Here is an 11,335-nt window from a genome sequence, read left to right on the forward strand (position 1 = left end):
GTCCAGATTATTCAAACTGCTTCTCGCTGAAAGTGACAAACAAGAGTGTAAAAAATTACTCATGTTAATAACAGGGTTGGGATGACTAATGAAAATCATTAGTCGACTAGTCGGGTGCCATTAGTCATCGACTAAATTTGACATTGAATGAATTAAGCCAATTTTGAATCTTCATGGTGAAAGTCAAATGTGACATTTATTTGAACGAACATAAGCACAAAATTACAAATACAAGAAACAGAATTTGCATGAATACAATACTTTCATTTACTAGGCGTAAACTACTCGTTTGAGGTTACTAATTCACTTGCCAAGGTTTAGACACTTTCTTCACTGAGTGAAGAGAGTGGTGGCAGCTCCAGCATCTCTATTCTTTAAAAGGTTAAATGCACTTAAAAATAATAAAATATAGTCAACTAGTTAGCTAGTTGTAGTCGACTATTACAACTAGTTGTCCCATCCCTAGTTTATAAACCATCATCTGGAAGAGTAACAGGACTTGGCTGAGGTTAGGGAAGTGTGGGATTTCCAAATATAATTTGAAAGGTGGACTCATCAGACCACAGCACACTTTCCACTTTGCGTCTGTCCATTTCAAATGAGCTTGGGCCCAGAGAAGGTGGCGCCATTTCTGGATGTTGCTGATGTATGGCCTTCGCTTTGCATGGTAGAGTTTTAACTTGCACTTGTAGATGTAGCGAAGAACTGTGTTAACTGACAATGGTTTTTTGAAGTGTTCCTGAGCCCACGCGGTAAGATACTTTACACAATGATGTCAGTTTTTAATGCAGTGCCACCTGAGGGATTCAAGGTCACGGGCATTCAATGTTTTCGGTCTTGCTGCTTACGTGTAGAAAGTTCTCCAGATTCTCTCAATCTTCTGATTATATTATGGACTGTAGATGATGGAATCCCTAAATTCCTTGCAAATGAACGTTGAGAAACATTGTTCTTAAACTGTTGGACTGTTTTTTCACACAGTTGTTCACAAAGTAGTGATCCTCACCCCATCTTTGCTTGTGAATGGCTGAGCCTTTTGGGGATGCTCCTTTTATACCCAATCATGACATTCACTTGTTTCCAATTAACCTGTTCACCTGTGGAATGTTCCAAACAGGTGTTCTTTGAGCATTCATCAACTTTCCCAGTCTTTTGTTGCCCCTGTCCCAGCTTTTTTGAAATGTGTTGCAGGCATCCATTTCAAAATGAGCAAATATTTGCACAAAAACAAAAAAGTCTGTCAGTTTGAACATTACATATCCTGTCTTTGTGGTGTATTCAGATGAATATATGTTGAAGAGGATTTGCATATCATTGTATTTTGTTTTTATTTACATTTCACACAGCATCCCAACTTCACTGGAATTGGGGTTGTACTTGTTTTATGAGAAATAAAATACACATCTTTCTTGACCTCATATTTAAATGTTGACAGGAGTGTAACAGTAAAACATACAATTTATAATATACATTGTTTATAAATGTGACTATTAAATTCTTTCTAACATTTAAATTCTTTCTCAACATTTTAATTGTTAAAATTATTATTATAATATTGGTAGTAGTAGTGGTATGAAAAATTGTCTTCAAAAGTGGACCAATTCAGAGAATGGGACAAATGTATATCTAGGTTTGTGTGGAACTCAAAGAAGCCATGAATAAAATACACTATTCTCCAATTACCAAGGGACAGTGTTGTGTGTTGGGGGGGGGCGTGGCTGGATGTTTTGGTGTTCTTTTCTTTTCTTTGCTCTCCAGGTGGCATGAGGGCTGATTTGTCTGTGAAGAAGGTGCTGGCTGAAGAGTCTTCACCCTCATCAACATCATGGAAAGCACCTGTGCTTGGTGCTCACGTGCAACCTGGACGACTTGCAGCTGAAGCAGATAATTGGATGGCGTTCTGCATTTAAGTCATGTGTGATTCAAGCAGAACTGCCGGGAACTCGACCTTGTGACGTTCGTTTGTGAGACGCTGAGGACCGCGCCTGGGTTTGACACATCGAGCCCGTGAAGCAGGGAGGGGTGAGGACACATGCTGTCAGCACACACGAAAGGTAATTAAGTGTTTAGGTACTTGTTGATAGTAACTTGGTGTTTTGTTACACAGTATACTGGAATTGTAAAGAGAATTGCGCAGTTTGCTTCTCACTGCTGTGGCGTGAAGGATAAGTGATCCTCCACTTGTTGTGAGAAGCTGCTCATTTGCATAAAGTAAAAGAAAGGACACTGACCTGAGTGTGTTGCTGGCAGCGTGTGTTTATTGGAAGATATAGTTGTATCTGTTGACTTACCTCACCGTCTCTTTGCTTCACAGAGAATCAGTTTGTCGTGTCCACCTGGGGGGTGTTTGGCGGTGGTAGGAAGTCCAGGAGCGCCGGCTTTAATCCTTGCGGGCGCTGGAGAGCGAGCCACGAATCACTCCACCAGAGGGACGTTGTTTTTTATGTTTTTACACTTTTAAACACAGGTGTATAATAAATAGTTTTTGTTTGGAACCGCTTTCTGGTTATTTTTAGCGCTGGGTCCTGTCTGACGCAGGTTCGCTCCTCAATCCGCGTCGACACATAACAGAAGTTCCCGGCCATTCCATAATGGACCCAGCGGCAGAGGCGGTTCCTTTTGCCGAAAAGATTCAAGAACACTTGGAGAAAATATGGGAGCAATTACAACACCTCGCAAATCAAATTAAACAAACAGACGCCCGTGTTACGGAGCTTGCAGCTCAAGCCGTTCCGCTTCCTGCAGCGCCAGCTGCGGCATCATCGATACCAAGGCAGATAACTCCGTCACCCAAAGATTCGGTGTTTGAACCGATCATTTGTCATCCGGAGCCTTATGCGGGAGACGTCGAAGCTTGTGCTTCGTTTCTGATGCAATGTTCTCTGGTTTTTGCTCAGCGACCGGCTTCCTTCTCTTCTGATGGAAGTCGTGTTTCGTATGTGACAAATTTGCTCCGAGGTGACGCCTTAGCTTGGGTCACAGCGTTGTGGAGTAACAACTCGCCATTGTTAGGGTCCTTTAAGGATTTCTCCCGGGAGTTCCGACTGGTTTTTGACCATTCGGTGAAAACGAATACCGTTGCTCAACGGTTGCTGAATCTCAGGCAGGGGAGGCGGAGTGCGGCGGAGTATTCCGTGGATTTCCGGATTTTTTCTGCTCAATTAGGTTGGAATGCCGCAGCATTACGGGGCGTGTTTGTAGACGGGTTAAATGAGTCATTAAAAGACGAGCTGGCGGTCCGTGATGAGCCAAACGATTTAGACGAGCTAATATCGTTGGTGATTCGTCTAGATGATCGGATGAAGGAGCGTGGACGCGAGAGAGGACGCCCATCAGAGCGGTTTTTTTTGTCTCGGGGCTTTCCCCGACACAAAGCTGGGCCACCTCCTCTTCGCCCCACTGAGGCTCCTCCGACGGGACCTCCGGCTCCTCCTATTGACGAGCCCATGCAGCTCGGACGAGTCGAGATTCCTGTATTGCCCCGACACGTAAGCGTCAAGAGAAATAACGGTGACGTAACTCCAAGTGTTCTTGGACAGGCAACAGAACCCACATAACAAAAAAAAAAAAAAAAAAAAAAAAAAAAAAAAAATTTAGCACACGTAAATGTTTGGTTTCTTTAATCAGGGGTTATACTTGTTTGGGGAGGTAGGGGCGTATCTGGTGGAGTGATAGGCGGTCAGAAGCCCGCCTGGGCTCACTTACCTGTCAATTGTGTATGTGTTTTTAGGTATTTTCTGTTTGGGTTGTTGGGTCGTTTTGTTTTGTTGTTTTTTATTTCTCTACATTCCTAACCCCAACCTCACTTGCCCTTAGACCGCTTGTCTTGTGGGTTGTGGGGTGGTGCAGGTTGGTCACGCTGAGCATTCTCAGAAGACCTCTGCACCTAGGGGGGGGGTGTTAGAGGCGTTCTTTTTGGTTTGGTTAGGGCCCGGTTCCACTCCAGCCTCGGTGAGCCTTTGGACCGATTGTCATGGGTGTTGCCGGGGTGTGGTGCAGCGGAGACATGCCTCAGTCGGAGGGGTGGGCCGATCTGTTGCTGTTTGCCATTTCGGTAGTTCCACCCCTCCCGAGTGGCTGGGGTATGGTCGAGTTGGGGCACCGGACGTATTTCCGGTTCTCCGCTGCGCTTTGGGGTTGGAGCTGGGTTAGTTTTTACCTGTTCCCTTCTCCGGCTTACTATTTTGAGCCGTTTGCCGAAATAGAGCCGCCAAAGGGCTCTGGGAGGGACCTGGGGTCTTTCGGGGTGCCGGGGAGGGCAACGGGGTTTATGGTCGTTTTATATCCCCCCGGGGTTGTTTTTGGTTGTCCTCCGGGGGTTGGTTTTTGGTTTTATTTTGTTTCCTTCCGGGTTCCGCCTCCAGGGTTGATGGGACGGTCCTCTGGGGGGGGAATTGGCTTGGGACCGGCCGGCCAAGTGTGACCGGATCTGGGGTTCCGGGGTTGTGGGGAGGGTGCCTCCTGGGGTTGATGATACGGTCCCCTGGGGCGCACCGTTTCACTCCATGTATACCTGGGGACCTTTGTGGGATCACGGTTTTGGCTGTTCCTCCTGGAACTGGCAATGAAGGCCTTCTGAGGGGGGGTTGGGCTCTGCAGGTCATTCTGGGGGGGTTGTTTGTTATTTTTCTTTTATGCATCTACGTTTGTACTGTGTTGTGGGACTGTGTTGGGTTTTTGTGTTTTGGAGTTTTTCTTTTCCTCCCGGGGTTTGATGGGACGGTCCCCTGTGGAGGTTTTGGGTGGGTTTTATGTTTTTTTTGTGTGAGTGGACTTGTTCTGGGGAATGTTTTGGGGCTTTTGTTGATTCCAGCCGGCCTTCCAGCTGCGGTGCCTGTCTTGCCGTCTGCTTCCTGACGTGGACCCCGGAGGGAGGGGCTGTTCTCGGGCCTGGTCTGTTCGGTCGCCGGGAGGCTTCCCGTTGATGGGGGGGTACTGTTGTGTGTTGGGGGGGGGCGTGGCTGGATGTTTTGGTGGTGTTTTCTTTTCTTTGCTCTCCAGGTGGCATGAGGGCTGATTTGTCTGTTAAACACATCCTTGATGTTTTGTTTGGAGAAGATCAGCTCCTCCAGCATTTTATTCCACATCTCCTCAAATTCTTTTTCCAGTTCTTCATCTGTCATCTTGACATTTTTCTTCTGACATTTCTCAATCAGTGCAAGGACTCTGCTTTCTAACTTCCTTCTGTGGTTTTCTTTGATTCTGTCCAGCTCTGTGTTTCCTCGTTTGATTTCAGCTGCTTCTCTCAGCTGATTGAATACAGAGTTCTCAGTTTCTTGTCGAAGGCTCTTCACACTGTTTGAGAAGTCCTGTTTATATCGTTCTACTAGATACACATGACCCTCTTTTTGCTCAAAGTACTTTGCCAGATTTTCATCAACAATCATCTCCTGTTTAGATAGCTCTGACAGAGCTTCACTTTTCAGTTCTGTGATGAATGTTCCCAAGTCAGAGATCTCTGATTTCAAAGCAACTGTTCCAAAGTTGGAAATGTTTATTTCAGCATTTTTAATTCATGTGTACATGTGTTTCTTGAATTCCCATTCCCATTTGTTAAATTCTGTGCATAATTCCATGTATGCATCAGCCACGAGACTATTTCTGAAGCTGAAGATGAAGTTTTCATACTTTACTGCATTCCACAGGCTGGTCATCCAATCATTAAACTCACTGATCTTATTAGCAGATGACTCACAACCCCCCAAAGTTTGGATTATGGTTTTCTTCAGCTCATAGACTGCCTCACTGTACCCTGCATTAACTGGTGCCATTGGTGGGTTCCCATTCCACAGTCCAGGAATGTACCAGTTGCCAGTGTCTGGATTGTATTCCATCACGTCAGTGAAGCTTGTGTTTCCTTCTTTCTTTTCCATTTTGGCTGCTGCCTGGGTCATCTCGTTTAACTGCTCCAAGAGTAGTTTCCTGTCTCTTAAGTTCTTCTCATGGGCTGAAACATCCGAAACATTCTGATGAACAAACTGACACTTGGGCTTTTTGCCGACCTCTTTCATCCTGAGGAACGCATGCACAACTATCTGCAGAATGTCCTTCATTTCTGTTGAATTCTCCATTGCAATATTGATAATTGTGATGTCGCTCATTCCCACAACAAATGTTGCAAGTTCATTGTCGTGCTCATAGCTTTCTTCTAGCTGTGAAAGTTCTGCTGACTTTAAACCCTCAGTATCAATGATGACCATAAAGTCACAGTTAAGCAGTTTTTTGACATCTTCTTTGATTCTGATGAGCAACATGAAGGCTCCTCTGGTGCACCGACCACTGCTGACAGCAAACTGCACTCCAAACATGGTGTTCAGGAGAGTGGACTTTCCTGTGCTCTGAACTCCAAGAGCTGTGATGACCAACATCTCGTTGTTTGGAGACACCAGCTTTTCCAGCTCAGACAGAATGTCAGTCACCCACCTCAGAGGGATGTTGGATGCGTCTCCATCTACAAGCTCAAGTGGAAATCCATCAAGCAGCAATTCTGCACACAGTTTGGGTAAATGCTGCAGTTGCTGATGTGCTGCGTCTCTTTCTGACAGAAATGCAGCAGCCTCGTAGATTTGCCCCATTTCACGTAAGAAGTGTTCAATCCCCAGTGAGCTGTCAGAAAGTTGTCTGTCGATCTCTTTAATTTCCTCTTTGTTCTCAGAATTCTGGCATTTCTTTTTGTACTGCTCCCTGAGGTCAGACTGTTTTTCTTGAGATAAGTTATCAAGATTAATTCTCATCCATTTCAGGAAAAATCGCCTCTCGATATCTGAGGTTGAAAGGGCACTGATGAAACACGTCACAGCGTCTGACATGGCACAAGAGTTTTGTTCTTTCCTGAGTTTCTCTTTCTTTTCTAATAACTCACTTTTGTACATTTCTATGTCTTTGGAACCAACCTTTCGAAGTCTACATCCTTCTTTCTCCAAAGAGGTCAAATCTTTCCAAATTTGTCCTTGTAAGGGAAGTTGGACTTTTTTGTAATTAAAACAGTCTTGTATTTTTTCAGTGATTGAATCTGCATTTCTCTTAGCAGTCTGGCACTCCGGGCAATCTTCATCAACCAAGATACCAAGTTCATGGGCAACATCACTCATCTGTTCAATTTGCATCTTAAACTGTGACTTGTCAACTATATCTCTAATGGATGTCCTCAAATGTTTCACAAAATCAGCTTCATTAATCTGCTTCCTCTTCAAAATGATGTTTTTGTTGGTCAATCTCAAATCAGTTGCTACTTTTTTTAAAATCATCCAGATAGAAGCTTTTGCTCTGCAGATTCCCCACCAAAAACAATTCTGCCTTGTGTTGGCTCAGCAGAGGTCTGCTGGATTCTGGGTCCAAGTTGTCAAAGAACACAAAAACCGCTGCAGATGTCTGGCACAAAAAGGAAAACGGTGTTTCCAGTGAAGCAATGTCCCCGCGGAGGTTAGCTATAGCTACTGGCTCGCTGAAAATATCCATGTTTTCATTCCCACATGGAAGATACCAAGTAATTTCAGTCAATCCATTGGATATTCTCCTTGGTGTGTCTCCACACTCCATTTTTTGGTGAACAAAGGTGTCGTGGTACTGCTGAGAATTGCTCAGAAGCTTATTGAGTATCTCTGACTTGGACATGGAGCATTCACCAAGTCTGACAAAAGATATCATTGGAAGTTTAGAGTGAATAATTCTTTCTTCAATAAAGCCTTTGGATTCTGAAAGCGACTGAGGTCTGTACTTTTTCACGATGTCTCTCATGGCCCAAAGCATGAGCATGCACTGATTTGTGTCGCAATTAGGAAGCAGCAGAGGAACTGAGAACTGACACATGGACATTTTGAGGGTCATTTCCTGCTGAACAAAACCATCTGAGCACAGAAACAGAGCAGTGATCAGGTCCAATGGGTTCAGTGCATCATCTGACTCTGGACTATTGTACAGATCATCAAAATCTAACTCTGTATTCCCTGATGGATCTTTAGATTCTGACTTGCATGCTGATGTACATTTTACATTCCTCGCTGTCACATTGAACATCAACAGTTTTTTCAGAAAGTACCACGGAAGATCTGACAAACACTTTGCAGGTTCATCAGTGACGGTGTTGCTGTCGATCTGAAGAACTGTTCTCAGTGATAACTTCTCTTTCCTGTGCTGCTCCAGGCCCAGATCTTCCAACAAACTCTCTAGCTGTGTCTCTGTGGACATGACAACAGTATTATATAAAAAGACAGAGTATTTTAAAAGCCAAAATGAATGAGTATAGCTATACAGAGATTAGGGATGGGTATCGAGAACCAGCTCTTTTCGAGAATCGTGAAGAAATGATTCGATCCACCAACATCAATAGCATTTGCTTAACAATTCCCTTATCGTTCCTTCAGATTGGCCGTTATTTTTGAGGGTTTTATTGGGAAAATGATCATTTCTTTGCGTTGATTGCAGACCCTGCAGCGGTTCGGTAATCAACAGCTTCTGCACCGGCTCTGCTTGAGGCTTGAAGCAACGAAAGTAGTGCTCTGATCCACTGCTTCATTGGTTCTCTGCTTTGCTGCTTTTTTAAGAAGCGGCAAGTCCGCTTCTTAACCCCTCTCAAAGCAATTTAAAAATGTCAATTGTGAGTCACCTTTGCGCAGATTAAAGTCACTAAATGGGCCTCTTGTCTTGTTGCAAGCAAGAAACAAGAATCATCCTCTGTTCCATTTACACAGCTCTCTGCCGAGTCAAGTTAGAGTCCAGTCAGAATTAATAATTTCAAAGCGAATCACCGTTTTAAATCAAATGACACCTCTTTCCAAATGTTGTAACACAGACAACAAACTACAACAGACTAAAACATTTTTTTCCTCCCAAAATGAGACGTCGTCTGCTTTTTACGAATGACTTTGATGTTGACTTGAAGCGCAGCCGTTTGCAAGACCTCAGCTCAGAGGTCTGGAGTCAGATTTGTGTCAGTGTCTGAAAGGAAATGTTTTTGAGAAAAACTACAGCTTTTGTTTATTTCTATTTATGCTCAGAGACCCATTTTCATTTTTATTTAATTTAAGACTCAGTAAAATGTTTTTGACATAGAACAACTGTAAAGCCTACTTTTAGTACAGAGAAAATTTACAAGAGGTATTGATAAGGGAATCAATAATGGCATCGATACTGATAAAATTTTATCAAAGAAACTGGTCTTGGATTCTAAGCTCACCCATTCCCCGATCTCTTTGTACATTTAGAGTTGCATCAGAAACGGCATAAAACCTGAACAATAATTCTGGATGTGCAAACACAACAGGAGCAAAATCAGCAACACTGCTTTCAGGGTATGTAATTATTATTATTCAGTTTTACTGACACGTGCAATGTTACAAAGAGGCAGAGGCGGACATATATTGATCACAAAATATAAGAATTTGATTTGAAAGCCAAATTAAAGCCATCTTACATTTGTAGACAATACTGTATTTTTAAACTTACTTGTATTGTTCTGTGATGCAACTGGTTTGCTTTTTGTTTCAGTCTTCACTGGAGTAGAAACATGAAGGTTGTACTGCAGAATCGGACTCGGGCTGTTTGTGACTGTTAGTGGCTCTGTTACTGCTCCATCCCTGCTCTTAGTAAGAATGTAAGTCTCCATGTGTCCACCAGGTCTGTCCCAGCACACAGACACCGAGTCACTGCTGACCTCTTTGACCATTAACTTCACGGGAGGGTCTGGAAGAAGGTTTTACATGAATAGAAATAAAATTGTATATACATATTACATTGAAATTAAGCAGTTTGTAGATTTTTGGCCAATATACCCAAAGCAGTCTTTCCAGATTTTTGAGAATTCTTCTATTTTTACATTTAATTTTGTAAATTAACTCAAACTGACCTTCAACACTTGCATCAGTCAGTTGACCATCAGACTGTGATGCTTGGGGAGGTTCCTCTTCTACACAGTAAAGCTCAATGACAAAACCATCACAGGTCTCCTAATAAATAAAATACATACAGTACTTTTACCATATTTAACAAATATGTCATGCGTATGATCCTGGAAGTCCTTTTATTATTTTAAATACTGAGCTGATAGAAGTACCTCTCCATCCATTGTGAAAAATCTTCAGGTATCGCACAGTTGGTCCAGATTATTCAAACTGCTTCTCGCTGAAAGTGACAAACAAGAGTGTAAAAAATTACTCATGTTAATAACAGGGTTGGGATGACTAATGAAAATCATTAGTCGACTAGTCGGGTGCCATTAGTCATCGACTAAATTTGACATTGAATGAATTAAGCCAATTTTGAATCTTCATGGTGAAAGTCAAATGTGACATTTATTTGAACAAACATAAGCACAAAATTACAAATACAAGAAACAGAATTTGCATGAATACAATACTTTCATTTACTAGGCGTAAACTACTCGTTTGAGGTTACTAATTCACTTGCCAAGGTTTAGACACTTTCTTCACTGAGTGAAGAGAGTGGTGGCAGCTCCAGCATCTCTATTCTTTAAAAGGTTAAATGCACTTAAAAATAATAAAATATAGTCAACTAGTTAGCTAGTTGTAGTCGACTATTACAACTAGTTGTCCCATCCCTAGTTTATAAACCATCATCTGGAAGAGTAACAGGACTTGGCTGAGGTTAGGGAAGTGTGGGATTTCCAAATATAATTTGAAAGGTGGACTCATCAGACCACAGCACACTTTCCACTTTGCGTCTGTCCATTTCAAATGAGCTTGGGCCCAGAGAAGGTGGCGCCATTTCTGGATGTTGCTGATGTATGGCCTTCGCTTTGCATGGTAGAGTTTTAACTTGCACTTGTAGATGTAGCGAAGAACTGTGTTAACTGACAATGGTTTTTTGAAGTGTTCCTGAGCCCACGCGGTAAGATACTTTACACAATGATGTCAGTTTTTAATGCAGTGCCACCTGAGGGATTCAAGGTCACGGGCATTCAATGTTTTCGGTCTTGCTGCTTACGTGTAGAAAGTTCTCCAGATTCTCTCAATCTTCTGATTATATTATGGACTGTAGATGATGGAATCCCTAAATTCCTTGCAAATGAACGTTGAGAAACATTGTTCTTAAACTGTTGGACTGTTTTTTCACACAGTTGTTCACAAAGTAGTGATCCTCACCCCATCTTTGCTTGTGAATGGCTGAGCCTTTTGGGGATGCTCCTTTTATACCCAATCATGACATTCACTTGTTTCCAATTAACCTGTTCACCTGTGGAATGTTCCAAACAGGTGTTCTTTGAGCATTCATCAACTTTCCCAGTCTTTTGTTGCCCCTGTCCCAGCTTTTTTGAAATGTGTTGCAGGCATCCATTTCAAAATGAGCAAATATTTGCACAAAAACAAAAAAGTCTGTC

At 42.8% G+C, this 11,335-nt stretch overlaps 1 protein-coding gene across 1 annotated transcript; it reads right to left on the bottom strand.

Moving 5' to 3' along the window:
• Window positions 1-7: 7 nt before the first annotated feature.
• Window positions 8-10,066, bottom strand: LOC117505408 (up-regulator of cell proliferation-like). The gene is given in 5 exon segments (XM_034165054.1): window positions 8-26; window positions 5,032-7,245; window positions 7,247-8,177; window positions 9,845-9,944; window positions 10,052-10,066. Coding segments are annotated over 5 exon segments (3,276 nt in total). The 5' UTR covers window positions 10,064-10,066.
• Window positions 10,067-11,335: the final 1,269 nt, after the last annotated feature.

Source organism: Thalassophryne amazonica, chromosome 23 (genome assembly GCF_902500255.1).
Source record: "Thalassophryne amazonica chromosome 23, fThaAma1.1, whole genome shotgun sequence".
Taxonomy (NCBI): domain Eukaryota; kingdom Metazoa; phylum Chordata; class Actinopteri; order Batrachoidiformes; family Batrachoididae; genus Thalassophryne; species Thalassophryne amazonica.